We start from the raw sequence: 17,970 nt of genomic DNA, 5'->3' as shown, positions 1-17,970 counted from the left end.
ATGTTGTGTTATATGTATTACTGGAATTGACACCACCAGGTAAGAAGCGGATTATGTGGGACCACTTAGTGAGGCATTCAGGTAGATATACTTAAAAAGATGCTTGTGATGTACACTGATCAGCCACTATATTATGAGCCAACCTAGTAGCCGGTACCTTCACCTCTGGCACGGGTAATAGCGGCGACGCGTCGTGACGTGGAAGTAATGAGGCCTTGATAGGACGCTGGAGGGAGTTGATACCACAACTACAGAAATGACACCTTATTCGCGTATATTTCAGCGAGATGGGGGATGAGGTCTGACGCCACATTCGATCACATCCCAGATGTTTCAATCGGGTTCAGACCAGGCGGGCTGTGGGGCCAGCACATCAACTGGACTCGTCACTGTATTACTCGAACCACTCCATCGCATTCCTAACCTTATGACATGGTGCATTATCTTCCTGAAAAATGCCACAGCCGTCGGGAAACATGATCCTCATGAAGGGGTGTACGTAATTTGTAACCAGAGTACGATATTTCTTGGCTATTATGGTGACTTTCTCGAGCTTCGCTGGACCCAGGGATGGCAACACGAATGTTCCCGAGAGCATAATGAAGATGCAGCCGTCTTGTCTCCGTAGCGCAGTTCAGGTTTCAAGTAGATGCTCCGCTGGAAGACGACGGATTAACGCCTCACTTCGGCAAGATGAGCAAGGTATTTGGATTCATCAGACCATGCAACACTCTGTCACTGCGCCAACGTCCAGTGCCGATGGTCATGTGCCTATTTCGGTAGTAGTTGCCGGTGTCGTTAAGGGGCTCCGGAAGGCTCAAAATCATGTAAAGTTCCATTTTTACTTTTTTGCGTTTTCGGAATCTGCAGACTATTACCTTTTAATAGATATATAATTTATTCAATTCCGAAGACTACAGCTATTTTTAAATTTTTTTTTGAAATGTATTCTACATGGGCGTGACCCACTGTGGCGATGTTAAACTGCTGTCAAATGGTGTTATTATTAACGTCCGTGTTCATCAGATACATTTTAGTGATGTGAGATAAAGTATGTGTTGTGGCTAACATGTGATGGTTTAATATATATCGTTTGTGTGATTGTCGATTGTTTCATGTTCATTTACTCTGTCGTTATCTCGAAAATATTCGTAATTAATTCTGTTTCTTGAGTCTCTGTTTTGTTGAAGTATAATAATGAGTAAAAGTAAAGTTATTAGAAATCCTCTGAAGGCTTTTAAGAAAAGGAGAAATGTTGGAAAGCCAAAGGTATGTGTTATTACTGTAAACAATAAAGACGATGAAAATCCCCAACATAGCTTGTGTCCCAAAGAAGAAGACAGTTGGCGTAAATATAACAAAGGATTGCTAACTGGTGAAGTGTACACTCATAAACATAGTCTGCCTCATGCAATAATGGAGGTGATAAAACATATTTTCAGAGACTTAGCAGCACCTGAACTGTTGAAAAAGTGTATTCACGGAAAAACTCAAAACCCCAATGAAAGTGTAAATAGTGTTATATGGTCGAGAATCCCCAAGACTGTATTTGTTGGAATAGAAACACTTCACTTTGGTGTGTATGATGCTGTTGCGACTTTCAATGATGGCAACATTGTAAGGTGCAAGGTATTTAGAAACATGGGAATGAAGATAGGTTCTAACATGGTACAAGCGATGCTTGCTTTAGACAAAGAACGCCTTCGGGCTGCAGACAGGGCTGTAAAGAGTCTTAGAAATGCAAGCAAGAGTAAACAGGAGCAAGAACAAGAGGAAGCTGGAAGAGGAGTTTGCAGAGGATGAAGATAATCCATTCTATGGACCTGGAATGCACTAAAAAGTTAATCCAATCTTTGTCGCTCGATTCCCAAAACTATTATTTTCTCATACTAATTACATGTTTTCTAAGGATCTTCCAAACATATTTGTTTCAAATTTTCAGGAAATGTTACACAGTACCTTCTGCATAATTTAACACAGCCTTTTTCCAAAAAACTGTATATTTTTGAATATATAAATAAAAAATTGCTAAAAAGTTGTGAATTTTCATTACAAATGAAAAAAAATCATCTTTAATAACTGAACTAAAATTTTGTAAAATCCCTGTGTTAAGTTGTAGCCCATATTCCAATAAATAATCTGTAAAAAGTTCAACTTCCTACCTCAAATACTTTGTGAGGAAAGATGTAATTTATAAGCGTTATTTTAACATTGCAAGTATAGTGCGTTCCGGAGCCCCTTAACAGAGGTACATGCATGAATCGTCGGCTGCCGGGGCCTATCGTTAGGAGTTTCATTAAAGCCTGGTGTTAGTTCGGCCATAGATCGCCGCCTATCGTGTTTTATCAGTCTGGTCAGTCTACGGCGTCCGACTTTTGTAACGAGTGGTGGCCGCCCAGCCCAACGACGTGTAAACATGGTTTCACCTTGGTTTCGCCACGTTTTGAAGACACTCACCGCAGCACTTCTCGAACACCCGAAAAGTGGTGCAGTTTCAGAAATATTCGTGCCGAGCCTCCGAGCCATCTCAATATGCCCTCGGTCAAACTCAGATACATCGTGCGCCTTCCCCATTTTAAACACGGACAGCACACTCAGTGATGGCACATTCACCTTGCGTGTGTCTGACTAGCCGTCATTCCTCGCCAGGTGAGACTGCTATCTCCGGGACAGGTTTAGATCGTTATTAGGTCGGTGGTCATAATGTTCTGGTCGAACAGCGTATTAACAGTAGCTTACTGAATATTTAAAAGACTGGAAGGTTCATACATCATATGCTGTATGAAAAGCAATGATATATTGTATACGCAAAGGGAAGAATTTCTCTCTATTATTTATATGGTGCCTTAATGTACGGGGTGGAAATTTTATCGGTCTAAATGGAATGTAGTCATCCTATTACATGGAACGTATACAAGAGGATGCTGTAACAATCTGAAAATTACTAAAATTCAAAACATTCATTATCATATTACAGTCTGACAACGAACTTCCTAGATGTCTATGTTGGTAAATTTAACATTTTTGCAGTATATATTCTAGATATATAGAAGCGAAAGCAACCTTGGATTATACCACGCCAGTAATAAGCTGAATCAGTTCTTGCCGTAAAGGATGCAGAAAAAAATGCCGCACTTGGAGGTCGGCACATGTTTACTCATCCATAATCAAGACAAAATCTTGCAAAAATAGATGGGGTGAATAACAATGAGGCAGTGGCAACTATGTCGCGCAGCGCATCAAATGTAGAGGTTAACAACAACGTGTGCCACCTCACACTGTGGTACCAGCTGCCTCGGATCACCGTAGATCACTGAACAGATCGACGGTACGGTAGCTCAACGTGTTCGGTCGGAGGGTTAGCAGCTCTCTGCAAAAACAAAACTGAGTAAATAGACCGTCGATAAAGTTGAACGGGTGTCGTGAGACATCCGCCCCGAACAGAAGCAACGAACAAAATCAAACGGCATGTAACAAACAAAAAAGAAAAAAAATAGATTGCTGAAACATCGAACGTTCATCCGCCATCGAGATGTGGTTCGAACCATCGTGAAGTTGCTTTTCTGTTTTATAGGTGTTGCTTCAATAGTTATCGTCGTTTGTAGGCAGGACATCGCTTTGTCACATGACAACAGACTGTCACATGTCAGTGGGATCCACTAAACTGCCTGAATGTGTCTACTAACAGCACAGTCCACAGACACTATTTCTCCTGTCAGCTTCATGTAGGCCGGCTTCCCGATGGAGCACACACGCAATAAATTCATCGATATGCATTTAGTGCTGCGTGACTCTTGATAACCAATCTGCTGCTGCTGCTGCCGCTCGTGGGTATGTTGCACGCTAACCTCAAACGCACAATTTCGATAAGAATGTTTTTCATTTCCTGGAGCAAGGCCTTCGTTCACAGGTAATGGACAGAGGTACGATACAAGGGGGCTAGATGTACTCCACAGAGGATATGATACTTGAAATCGCTCACTGATCATCTCGATGAAGTACCAGCTGTATTGCAAGGCAGTTCCAGATATATCTATGACTGGTTGTCGAAGTGTCGGTCGATGAAGAACTGCATCCAAATTGTTACACGTTAGCTCAACAACAGTGACCAGAATACCGTATTCGACAAATACTGTTTTGTGGACAGATTTTGCATCAAATGGAGGATAACGAACCTTTTATAAATAACGTGAACCGGCAGGACGAATGTAGCTTCTCGTGAAGGTATTTTCAGCTTCCAGAATAGTCATTATTGGTTGGAATGCAATCAACATACAAATGGAATGACACAATTTCAGAGACTTTACTGTTGTCATACAGATATGATTTTATGTACACAGGGTTGTCCATTGATCATGACCGGGCCAAATATCTCACGAAATAAGCGTCAAACTAAAAAACTACAAAGAACGAAACTTGTCTATCTTGAAGGGGAAACGAGATGGGGCTATGGTTGGCTCGCTAGATGGCGCTGCCATCAACTTTTTTTTTAAAATAGGAACCCCCATTTTTATTACATATTCATGTAGTACGTACAGAAATATGAATGTTTTAGTTGGGCCACTTTTTTCGCTTTGTGACAGGTGGCGCTGTAATAGTCACAAACATATGGCTTACAATGTTAGATGAACAGTTGGTAACAGGTAGGTTTTTTAAATTAAAATACAGAACGTAGGTACGTTTGAAAATTTTATTTCGTATGTTACAATGTGATACATGTACCTCTGTAAGGTTATCATTTCTGAGAACGCATGCTGGTACACCGTGATCACCTGTAAATACCATATTAATGCAATAAATGCTCAAAATGATATCCGTCAACCTCAATGCATTGGGGAATAGGTGTAACGACATTTCTCTCAACAGCGAGTAGTTCGCCTACCGTAATGTTCGCACATGCATTGACAATGCGCTGACGCGTGTTGTCAGGCGTTGTCGGTGGATCACTATATCCTTCAACTTTCCCCACAGAAACAAAATCCGGGGACGTCAGATCTGGTGAACGTGCGGGCCATGGTATGGTGCTTCGAAGACCAATATACCTGTCATGAAATATGCCATTTAATACCGCTTCAACCGTACGCGAGCTATGTGCCAGACATCCATCATGTTGCAAGTACATCGCCATTCTGTCATGCAGTGAAACATCTTGTAGTAACATCGATAGAACATTACGTAGGAAATCAGCATACATTGCACCATTTAGATTGTCATCGATAAAATGGGGGCCAATTATCCTTCCTCACATAATGCTGCAACATACATTAACCCGCCAAGGTCGCTGATGTTCCACTTGTCGCAGCCATCGTGGATTTTCCGTTGCCCAATAGTGCATATTATGCCGGTTTACGTTACCGCTGTTGGTGAATGACGCTTCGTCGCTAAATAGAACGTGTGCAAAAAATCTGTCATCGTCCCGTAATTTCTCTTGTGCACAGTGGCAGAACCGTATACGAAGTTCAAAGTCGTGGCCATGCAATTCCTGGTGCATATAAATATGGTACAGGTGCAATCCATGTTGATGTAGCATTCTCAACACCGACGTTTTTGAGATTCCCGATTCTCGCGCAATTTGTCTGTTACCGATGTGCGGATTAGCCGCGAGAGCAGCTAAAACACTTACTTGGGCATCATCATTTGTTGCAGGTCCTGGTTGACGTTTCACATGTGGCTGAAAACACTTCCTGTTTTCTTAAATAACGTAACTATACGGCGAATGTCGCCCAGGATACCGAGCAGCATACATAGCACACGCCCGTTGGGCATTTTGCCATACATCAACACGATATCGACCTTTACCGCAATTGGTAAATGGTCCATTTTAACACGGGTAATGTGTCACGAAGCAAATACCGTCCGCACTGGCGGAATGTTACGTGATACGACGTACTCATACGTTTGTGACTATTACAGCGCCATCTATCCCAAAGGGAAAAAAGAGGTCCAACTAAAACATTCATATTTACTTACGTACTACACGAATGTGTAATAAAAATGGGGTTTCTGTTTTAGAAAATGCAGTTGATATCCGTTTGACTTATGGCAGCGCCAGCTAGCGCGCCACCCATAGCGCATCTGGTCTCCCCCTTGAAGCTAGGCAAGTTTCATTGTAATTTTTTCGTTTGATGCTTATTTCGTGAGGTATTTGGCCCGGTCACTATCAATGGGCCATCCTTTATACAAAGAGGACCTGTGTTTGACACTTGCCCTTGAAATCAAAGGTCCCGAGACAGAGTCTCGATCCGGCACACAGTTTTAATCTGCCAGGAAGTTTTAGGAACCTCCCTACTTTAACGTTTTTACGTTTCATTCTTACGGAAGCCTCAGAAACGCATTTGTTGAATGATTTAATTAATCGTGATGATCGTTTCAACCTTGAGGAAATGTGGAACTCAGCCCTGGCACTGGCAACGCTACTACTCATCTGACGACACAATTTGTCACGCAGCTTACTATACAAGTGGTGTTCTCGTAGCATATACACTGAAGCGCAAGACTGCGGCGCTGCGGTCGGCAACACCTATATAAGACAACAAGTGTCTGGCACAGTTCCAATCCCATCTTGACCGGTTCACCGCTTGGTGCAACCAGTGGTTGCTCAAGGTCAATCCCTCCAAAACCCAGGCGATCACTGTAGGCAAAACCACCCCTTCCTTCCGCCTCCTTGATTTCTACATCACCATCTATGGCCGTCCTATCGCCCTCACTCCCACCCTTAAGTATCTTGGCGTTACCCTCGACCGTCGCCTCTCCTGGACTCCCCACCTCCGGACAATCCAAGCCAAGGCATGCTCCCGACTCAGTCTCCTCAAGCTCCTCTCTGGCCGCACGTGGGGTCTGGACCCCTCCACCATCCTCCACACTTATAAATCCCTCATCCGCCCTATCATTTGTTATGCCCATCCGGCTTGGATCTCCACCCCCCCTTCCTTTTATAAATCCCTCCAAATCCTTGAACGCCATGCTCTTCGCCTCGCCTATCGCATCCGTCTCCCCTCCCCTACGCGGATCCTGTACGATCTCATCCCCTTCCCCCACCTCCTCCTTTTCCTTGAAAGGATACGGATCCTGTACACCTCCCGCAAACTCGATCCTCCTCACCTGCTCGTCTCCCCAATCCTCTCCCACCCCCGCCCGCTGCCGCGCCTGTATGCCCACGTCCCACCTGGTCTCCATCTCTCCACCCTCCTTACCCTCTCCCAAGGTGGCTTCCGCTAGCTCCCCCTCCCTGATGATGTCCTCCTCCCCTCCATCTACCCCTCCTATCAACTTTGACCCTGCCCCACCCCCCATTTCCGGTGTCCTTTCCTTTAGGCACCCTCCCTCCCTCCCTTCTCTTCCCTTCCCTTCCCTTCTCTTTCCTTTTCCCCATCCCCTCCCTCCACCCCTCTTCCCCCGGGATTCCCCTCCCCCTTCCTCCCTCCCCCCTTTCTCCCCTGCCCGTGGCATCTCTGCTCTCCCCTCTCCCACTCCCCTTCCTCCTCCTCCTCTCTTGGCAGGTCCCCGGACTCGCACACGCATAGTGAACACTCACGCGCCGGAGATCATCGCCATCAGTGTCTAGTGTGTGTGCTTCGTTTTGTGTTTCGTGGAGTTACAACTCAACTGTTCACATGTGCCGTCGCCGTTCTCCGTGTTTTGTGCGCCGTGTCAACAAGTGTTAGTGTTTTTATCGTCCAACGTGAACGGCTTCTTGTTTATTGTTTTTTGTATCTACTTTCTTTGCCCGTCATTTTTTATATTGTCTGTGTCACCTATATATCGTATTATTGTACCCCTTAAGGCTGAAGAGCAGCGTATTATGCTGCTGCCAGCCCGCCTTGTATGAGGTGATTACAATTACAATAAAGCAAAAAAAAATGGCACAGTTGTTAGATCGGTTACTGTTCCTACAGCGGCAGATTATCAAGATTTACGTGAGTCTGAAAGTAGTGTTACAATCGAAATACGAGCGATGGAACACAGCATCTCCGGGTTAGTTATGAAGTGGGGATTTTCCTGTACTATCATTTTATGATCTTACCGGCAATATGAGGAATCCGGTAAAACATCAGATCGCTGACAACGGTGAGGCCGAAAAAAGATCCTACGAGAACCGGACCAACGACGACTGAAGAGAATCGTTCAACGTGACAGAAGTGCAACCCTTTCGAAAACATGCAGATTTCAATGCTAGGCCGTCAACAAGTGTCAGCGTGCGAATCATTCAACGAAACAGTAACTCTATGGGTTTTAGGAGCTGACGACCCACTCGTGTATCCTTGATGACTGCACGAAGAACAATTTTACGCCTCGACTGGGCCCGTCAACACCAACATGGTAGCCGGCCGGAGTGGCCGAGCGGTTCTAGACGCTATAGTTTGATACCGCGCTACCGCTACATTCGCAGGTTCGAATCCTGCCTCGGGCATGGATGCGTGTGATATCCTTACGTTAGTTAGTTTTAAGTAGTTCTAAGTTCTAGGGGACTGATGACCTCAGTCCCATAGTGCGCAGAGCCATTTTTGAACCAACATTGGACTGTTGATGACTGGAAACATATTGCCTGGTCGGACGAGTCTCGTTTCTAATTGTATCGAGCGGATGGACGTGTACGGGTATGGAGACAACCTCAAGAACCAATGGACCCTACATGTCAGCAGGCGACTGTTGAAGCTGGTGGAGTTTTTTGTAATGGTGTGGGCCGTGTGCAGTTCGAGAAATGTGGGATCCCTGATACGTCTAGACACGACTCTGACAAGTGACACGCAAGTATATTGTATCGTAACCTGCATCCATTCATGTCCATTGTGCATTCCGACAGACTTGGACAATTCCAGCAGGACAGTGCGACACCCCACAGGTCCAGAATCCCTACAGAGTGGCTCCAGGAACATTCTTGAGTTTAAACATTTCCACTGGCCACAAAACTCACCAGACTCGAATATTATTGATAATATATTTGATGCCTTCCAACGTGCTGTCCAGAAGAGGTCTCCGCCCCTGCGTACTCCTACGGATTTATGGGCAGCCATGTAGAATCATGGTGTCAGTTCCATCCAGCAGTACTTCAAACATTAGTTGCGTCCATGACACGTCGTGCTGCGGCACTTCCGAGTGTTCGCGGTGGCACTACAGGATAACAGGCAGATGTACCTTTTTCTTTGGCTCTTCAGTGTATCTCGGCCTGTCGTGTGTACTTATTTCTCTACTATCATCCGTGAATCTACTCATAACTGGCTCGCCCTAACGGCATAGGAAGTGGACGAGAATACTTTACAGTCAATCGTCACGGTTTGCTCTGAAGGTATCGGAACGATTTACCGTCGAAATATTAGCAGAAGGCAGAAATGAATGATCGTATGTTATTCACGGCGGGAATCTCCGACCTGTCACACTGGCCGATTTGTGTTTGGTAATGATGGAATGGTGATGAGCACAATACAGCACCCAGTCCCCGAGCGGAGAAAATCTCCGATCCTGACGGGAACTGAAACCACTGCATAACAGTGAAACGTCTGTGAACTACCAACAGACAGAATTTGGTTGTAGCTGAATTCCCGCAGTTTTATTGATCAAGACATTGGGTACATTATATCCCCATTCGAGGTGAACGACAGATGGGGTGCTCCCCTTACGAAATAGTAATTTTCTGCAAGATATTAATCTCTTTACTTTCACACAAGATCTGTAGCAGAATAAATTAAGCAGTAAGCGTTCTGTACTGCTGTTTGCTGATTCTGTGACGTCACTAAGGAACAGACTCTGTCTCAAGAACATCCCTCACACTTGAGGCTCGCCCATTTATGCGACGTATTTGTGGTAGTCCGTAGTTTTCATTGAATTAATGAACTGTAAGTTGCTGTTCTGTTATTGTACATCTACTACACCTACATGGATACTCTGCAAATCACATTTAAGTGCCTGGCAAAGGTTTCATCGACCACCTTCCCAATTCTCTATTATTCCAATATCGTAAGGCGCCCGGAAAGAATAAAAACCTATATATTTCCGTACGAGCTCTGATATCCCTTATTTTGGAGTGGTGATCGTTCCTCCCTATGTAGGTCGGTGTCAACAAAATAGTTTCCCCTCAGAGGAGAAAGTTGGTGATTGGAATTTCGTGAGAAGATTCCGTCGCAACGAAAAACGCCTTTCTATTAATAATGTCCAGCCCAAATCCTGTATCATTTCTGTGACACACTCTCCCATATTTCGTGATAACTCAAAACGTACTGCCTTTCTTTTTGCTAGGATTTTACTACTACGTTCTCTACTTGCACAAATACCTCTGACATCATTATTGTTCTCGCTGTTGCATAACCGACGAACACTCAAAGGAGGCAGAGATTGAGAACAGTTGTTGTAAAGCTTAGCGTCCCATCTGTCAAAGGAGTTATCATCAACAGTGCCAAATGACTACATAGCGTGTTACACTCTGACATACTGTATTCGACCAGGCTAGTAACAGGAAACAAATTGCAATATTAGCGTGCCCGTTACTACTGCCGTGTTTGGGTTCCCTTATTTGTATGATGCCACATTGTATTGTTTAATAAACAAGATATGTATGTACCATCCACATTCTGATAAGATCTACTTTTCATCCAATTAATTGTATTATATTCGCCATAGTTCCCACGTTACAGTGTTACTTGGTAAAGATGCGAGATAATATAACACAATTTATAACACACAACACAACGGGTTCAGCGTACCAGGGATAAATGTATTTCTGTTTATAAAGAGTGGGCATCATCCATGTACATAATCCACAGCAAACTGTCTATGATAGATGAACAAACACTAAGCAGACAGACACTGTCTAACAATCTCGTTAAGCGCATAAGTTTTTGAGGACTTATTCTACGTCTCCATTGTGAAAGAAACGCTTTCATCATACGCAAAAAGTAATTCCTCATGGTCTGTGTCGAAGTTGTTTGCCCTGTATCGTGTAACTAAGCTTTGGCTTATCTCACTTAGTGAAGTACCTTGACTCTCAAATGTTCAGGGTCAGAGATTTAGCTCTAGCGGGATGACGAAACTTATTTTGTGCTGTGTATGTGCTCATCAAATAGTATATAAGGTGCTGGGATGGACCTCTGGGCAGTCACGGACCATCACGATGCAGCACCTCGCTCTCTTCTTGGTGTGCCTGCTGGGTTCTGCCCTGGCACTGCCCTCCCAGACCTTTCTGGGAAGGAAGGCTTCAGGCCGCATCATTGGGGGAATAAACGCGGACATTGCCGACTACCCGTGGCAGGTGTCCTTCCAGAAGTTGGGTTCGCACAACTGTGGAGCGTCCATCATCAGCTCCAACTGGGTCCTGACGGCGGCCCACTGCGTGGACGGCCTCAGCCTCTCATGGATGAGTTTCCGGGTCGGCAGCTCAATCCGCGAGAGCGGAGGCTCCGTCCTGCAGGCGTCTTCTGGCTTTATGCACGGCAAATATGACAGCGACACAGCTGACTATGATATTGCCGTTGTTCAGGTGAGCGGTACTAGTTGACACCTCCTATCGCTAAAATGGTTCCATATTCGGCAGACTGGTTTTCACAGACATTTAATTCTATGGGAATAAGCAGAAGTCGTCAGAAGTAGTAGTACAGTGTGATACATTTTTCGAGCTCGTGAGTTTTCTGTAGCCAATACTGACTTCCATATAAAATAATACCGTCATTACGTTACAGTTCTGATTTGCCGGTATCTAGGATTGATTCTGTATCTACATCTCTATTTGCCAGAGTTAGCGTAGTGGTTACCGAACTGTACTCGAAATTCATGGAGTGGGGTCCCAATGGAATCTAGGCACATATGATTCCCGAAGTCAATAAAGGAGATTTCAGGATGGTACCTTTGAATAGAAAGTAACTGGTTTTCCACTCCTACCAGGTACTCTACTACTATCGACAAACTTTGAGGCCAATATTCGTTCTATATCAAAACCACTCTTAGCTTTTGATTAGAGATAGGGAGTATTGAATCCAATATTGATCTTCCAGGCATGTTTACACATTAGGAGACCATTACAGTATTTAACCTACAACTGACTTGATAAGCATTATACCTCGTGGACGTAGAACTAATGAATAGAAAGCATTGTTGTGTATTTTACTTAACGAATGAAATCGTCCCCTCGTCTCGTGACTTATTACTTTCTCATAGTACTGAATCACATCGAAGTCATACATATTGACAAAGAAGGAAATGTTACCGAACGTTAACTCTGGACGAAGTGTTGATTTGATGATACTGGTATGCGGTACAATACACCTTTAACGTGTTGACACTTGCAGAATTGATAACTAAGACTGTATGTTTCAGATGAGCGACAGTAAATTGACCTTTTCTTTCCAATAAATTAAAAGTAATACGACAAATAACTTAGATAAATCGAATATACACAAGAGTCTTTTGTGGTATTCGACAACCTTTTCTCAAGTGCAAACAACGGGAAACGGAACTTAAAGAGGAAAAATAGTTTCTGTGATTTTTTTTCACTTTTCGTCTTTGATAGTTAAGTTACTATGAATGAGAAGAAGAGATTCGACTTTGCTCATGTGTAAAACTGATCGTATTTTTTTTAGTACGAAATCAGTGACACTAAAATGACTTATAGAAGCAGAGCCGAACGCTTGTACAATCAATATTGTTCTGTCGATCTTCCAAAAAATCGGAAAGTTTTGGACGTACGTTTCCAGTAAGAAGGCACTATTGCTCATAAGGCAATGCTGCTTGAAGCGCTGCAAAATCCCCATGTTTTAGTAGACGCCAGTGTGTGGGTAACAGAACATCAGAAATTCCAAAATTAATTTGTTCGTCAGCGGGATATGAATTACTTCAATTCTACCTATTTCTCGCTAATCAGACAGGTTTTGTAAAAAATAACCGAGTACCACCTCTGTGCCGATTCTAACATAGCTACCCGCGTAGTCCCTGGAGTATCGTAAGATTATTCATTGTTCTAGCTACGGAAGGGCCACTTCCCTTTACGTAAGTGATAGGTCTGTCGTTCAGTGAAAAGAGCATGCAGTTGTGAACCATTAATGAAATTTTGCACCGCATTTGATAGCATTGTTTTTAGGATTGTATGTGGTTGAAACAATGCCTTGGATAATCACACAGTACATCGATAATGCTCGCAACCTATTCTGAAAACAGACATGCCTTTTAAAGCACTTTCGCAGATACGAAGAGAGACAGATCGACTCAACAATTCTTTTCGAATGTTATCTCTCGATTTACGAGTAAACTTGTTTCGAATCAGGGTCTTAAACAAGACACGGGAACTGATGTTTCAGTCAACAAAATAGGTAACAGTACGTGTCAGATAATGGTAACTCTTTACGCAACGTGTCCACATCCGTTGTTCCTGATCATTTACCTCTTGTTATACACTCAGTTAGCTCAAGCACTATCATATCTCTTAGGATATTAGCACTTTCTGCTGTATGCTGGGAAATATTTTGGAATGGGGTACAGAGGATTTGCAGATATTCTGGCGTACGTCGGTCCAATGACGTGAAATGTTTGAACTTAAGTCAAGCAGGCTCATCTTAAGTAGTTATATAATACGGCAATGCTCGCGCACACATATTTATTAGTAACCAGACGAGGACACTCTGAAAGCGTTTCTCGTCATCATGTTACCTGTTTGTATTACACTCACACGGACGGTGACGTAAACTGTCAGCTGCCACCTGACCACTCACCAAGGGCGTAAAGTACAATCCATAGCACGCAACAAAGAGATTCAATCTTTTCAGTAATGGGCTAAATACCCTATGAACGGAACATTCGAGATTTGTATCATCTGTATGGATGCCTAGTCATTACTTTTAGTCTTTCCCTTTTAAGTTTCTTGACATTCGCTATTTCCTTTCCAAACCACGCATGGCTCTCTCACGGATGTTCTACAATAAGGAAAAAATGAAATATACGAATTTGTAAGTCAGTGCCAACGTAAACTCTGCCAAAAATGTCACCTCATCCCTCAGCAAGGCACTGCCCCTAATCGACGCTCATGCACCATTGTTGCGCAACTGTTGTCAGAGCTACCACCCGCCTGTAGCGAACCGGTGATTGCACGCAGCGCAGACTGGCCTGTTAGGTGACGTCACAGACTCGTTTCCTCTGAGAATATTGTAGTCCAGTGCGCAGCAGTGTAAAGGCTGTGGATGGCACTCAGGAAGCGTTTCTAGTAAAGTCCCAACCTTAGTCCTAATCTCGTGTCCACACTGCCCCCGCAGTAGGAGTCTAGCGAGGTCACTGTGTGTTTGGCAGGTATCCGGTTCGCTGCTCGGCAGCAACGCTCAGGCGGTGGGCCTGCCCTCTGACGACTACGACCCGGCAGGTGGTCTGGCGGTGACGGTGACCGGCTGGGGATACACCAGCACTGGAGGACCTGTAGCCGACATCCTTCAGAAGGTCGACATCAGCATCGTGGACCGCAACAGGTGCAGAAGCATCTTCGCCGAAATTAACACTGTGACCGACCGCATGGTGTGCGCTGGTCAGGCCGGCCAGAGCGTCTGCAACGGCGACTCTGGCGGCCCCCTGGTCAGCGGAAACATGCAAGTGGGCATCGTCTCCTGGGGGGCGAGGATCTGCGAGGCTAGGCCGGCAGTCTACTCCAATGTCGGCAACCTGCGCTCCTGGATTCGCTCTGCAGCTGGTGTCTGATTTCAGCAGGCCCTCAGCTGACCTGCCTTTCTGGCTCCATAAAATAATTTAGTTTAATGGATGACTATGTAATATAAATTAAAAATAAACTGTACTACTGACGTTAGTTCATTTCTTACTGAAATGCAAATTAATGACTTCAATTTAGTTGATGGCATCGTCCAGCAAAGCCTTTCTGGATCAGTTCAACCAAAATCAACAATACAACTCATAAGCGAGTGTCATATGTTACATATGATTATACAAGATGAAAATGAGAACGATCATGTCATATTCAGCTGCAGTTAAAGCTTTGTTAGCCTCTGATTGCACCAAAAACACTAGATAAGGTAATATTTAGAAGCTTTGACAAACATTCTTAACTTCTGAATTTCCGATCTGTCCTCAAAATTCTACCTCCAGATTAGAAAATTCACCGGCTGCATGCATACCTCTTTGATATTATTTCCAGTGTCAGTGACAATGAAGGAAGTGCTTCGAGTTTGGCATATATATTCCAGAAATATTTCTCATACATACAAACACACTCACGCACACACACACACACACACACAAACACACGCTCACACACACACACACACACACACACACACACACACACACACACACAAACGCTCTAACACGCTTACACTGAGGTGACAAAAGTCATAGGAAACTCCTTTTGCCCGGCGTGGGACAGCAACTCGTTCCAACAAGTCGTTTGGAATCCTCTGCTGCCACTATAGCCTTCCGTAATGTAGTGCATGAACTTACTTCTCAATTATGCCCCTAAATGTTCTTCTGGATTAATGTCGGGCGATATTGGTGGACAAATCATTCTCTCGAATTTTCTATAATGTTCTTGAAACAAACTGCGAGTAGTTCTGGCCACGTGACCCGACGTATTGTCGTCCATAAAAATTCCAATGGCTGCAAATAGACTCCACGTAGCTGAACATAACCGGAAACCCAGTCCATTCATTGTAAACACAGTCCACACCACTATGGAGCAACGACCAGGTTGTACAGTTCAAATGGCTCTAAGCACTGCAGGACTCAACATGACAACTTGGGCCCTTGGCTTTGTGGGTTCAGCGCCACTATCGATTCCTACCATCAGCTCTTGCCAAATGAAACTGGGACACATATGACCAGGGCATGGTCTTCCAGTCGTCTAAGATCCAACCGACATGTCACCAGTCCAGGAGAGGCGCTGCAGGCGATGTCGCGTTGTTAGCAAAGGCATCCGCGTCGGTCATCTGCTGTGACAGCCAATTAAAGGCCTAATTCCGCAGCACTGTCAAAACGGAAACGTCCGTCGTACTTTGCACATTGATTTCTGCAGTCGTTTCATACAATGTTGCTTCTCTGACTACGCAAACGCCGCTCGCCGCTGCTCTCGTTCGTTAAGTGAAGGCTCCTGGTTATGTTCAGTTCGTTTCATGTCGGAAAAAAAGCGCGGCTAGATCATTTGCTCGGATTGCCCAGAATGATCTTCCAACCAGTCACGAACAATTAATGCTGCCTCGTGACATTGCACATTGTCATCCGTAACAATGTTGGAATTCCATCATTGTTTGGGAACATGAAGGCCTTGAATGGCTGCAAATGGTCTCCAAGTAACCGAGAAGAGAAGAGCACCCAATCTATTCCATTCAAAGACGGCTCACAATATTATGAAGCCACAACCGATTTGCACAGTGTCTTTTTGACAAACTATGCCCTCGGCTTCGCAGGATCCGCGCCACACGCGAAACCTACCTTCAGGTCTTACCAACTGAAATCGGCACTCATATAACCAGGCCACTATTTTCCAGTCGTGTAGGGTCCAAGCGATACGGTGACGATCCCAGGAGAGGCACTGCAGGTGATGTGCTGTTAGCAAAGACACTCGCGTTGGTCGTTACCTGCCACAGCCTATTAACACAAAATTTCTGCGTCCTGTCTTAACGGATACGTTCGACCTGTGACTCACATTGATTTCTGTGTTTGTTTCATGTAGTGTTGATTGTCTGTCAGCACTGACATTTCCAAGCAAACGCGTGTCTCTCGCACTTCAAGTGATGGCTGTTGGTCACTACATTGCCTGTGGTGAGAGGTATTGCGTGGAATTTGGTATCCTCCGCAAGCTCTAGACACTGTGGATCTCTGAATACTCAACGTATTCTGAAATGAAATGTCCCATGCGTCTAGCTACAACCACCATTCCACGTTCAAAGTCTTTTTATTCCCGTCGCGCGGCCTTAATAACGTTGGAAACCGTTCCATTTGAAATGACAGCTCCACCAATACACGCTCTTTTAATACCTTGTGTAATCCATACTGCCGTCATCTGTAAGTGTGAATAACGCTATCCCTTGACCTCTGTCATCTCAATGTATACACACTTTCTAACAATAGGTAAAGCTCTCTGCATGCATGGCATTCGTCAAGCTTCACCTTCCTTGGGTTCGGCCATATGGTAGTCATTTGAGTCTTCGTTGGCTAAATGGGTTTGGCGAACCCAGGTTTACTGAAACAGGGACTAGCAAGCTCCGCCAGTCATCTGCTGCTGTTGGCTCTCACTATAGTTCAGCGACCTTCTTGCATCACTATGGAGGCGCTGTGTGTCACATGAATTGGAGACATTGGCTTAACAACCCGGATCACAAAGTTGGCACAATCGTCAACAAGAAACCGATCCTCAAATTGCGTTACAAGCCATTGAAATGATTGGCTTTTGAGAAAAAAGTCGTTAAAGGGCAACCTTAACCCGATTTGTATCAGGAGCGTCGAGGCCAGTGAGGCTCTTTGTGGGTGGACTTTAGGTCCTTAGCTACTCGAGGAATGAGAAGGAAGAACAGAAACTTGTTTCCCAACTCCTTGTGCGATAAGTGAGCACATGATGGCTATCAATACCCAACCCAACAAGAGAGCACGAATGACGAATTCCCCTGAGGTAAAGCAGTGACAGAAAACTTTAGTTGTCAGGGACTGAAATACTGCTAATCAAAAGGGGTTTTCAGTTGTTAAAAGGAAAATGAGCAGCTTTGAGAAAATTCCACCATTTTACTTTTACGAGACACAATAATAATCTATAAATCGAAAGAGAAATAGGACAGTGTTAAACGAACTATTTACATCTACGTCTTCGTCTACATCTACATCTACGTGATTACTCTGCTATTCACAATGAAGTTCCTGGCAGAGGTTTCAGTGAAACACCTTCAAGCTGTATGTCTACCGTTACATTTCCGAACGCCTTGCGGTGAAAACGGCACTTAAATTTTACTGTGTGAGACTTGATTTCTGTTATTTTTATCGCGATGATCATTTTTCCCTGTTTATGAG

General features: G+C 44.3%; 1 protein-coding gene across 1 annotated transcript; it reads left to right on the top strand.

Annotated features, from left to right (window-relative positions):
• The first annotated feature begins 11,014 nt into the window (after positions 1-11,014).
• LOC126204212 (trypsin alpha-4-like) lies at positions 11,015-14,701 on the top strand. The gene is made up of 2 exons (XM_049938610.1): positions 11,015-11,470; positions 14,263-14,701. Exons 1-2 carry the CDS (start codon positions 11,015-11,017, stop codon positions 14,659-14,661), a joined length of 855 nt encoding a protein of 284 aa, XP_049794567.1. The 3' UTR covers positions 14,662-14,701.
• The last annotated feature ends 3,269 nt before the right edge of the window (positions 14,702-17,970 follow it).

The sequence above is a fragment of the Schistocerca nitens genome, chromosome 9 (genome assembly GCF_023898315.1).
Source record: "Schistocerca nitens isolate TAMUIC-IGC-003100 chromosome 9, iqSchNite1.1, whole genome shotgun sequence".
NCBI classification, from domain to species: domain Eukaryota; kingdom Metazoa; phylum Arthropoda; class Insecta; order Orthoptera; family Acrididae; genus Schistocerca; species Schistocerca nitens.
This window is presented reverse-complemented; position numbering and strand designations above follow the sequence as displayed.

Excerpts from the sequence above, each read along its gene's own strand:
- LOC126204212 (XM_049938610.1), top strand. The coding sequence starts at position 11,015 with ATGACGAAACTTATTTTGTGCTGTGTATGTGCTCATCAAATAGTATAT. Across the intron at positions 11,471-14,262 it reads ATGATATTGCCGTTGTTCAG|GTATCCGGTTCGCTGCTCGG; the intron begins GTGAGCGGTACT and ends TGTGTTTGGCAG.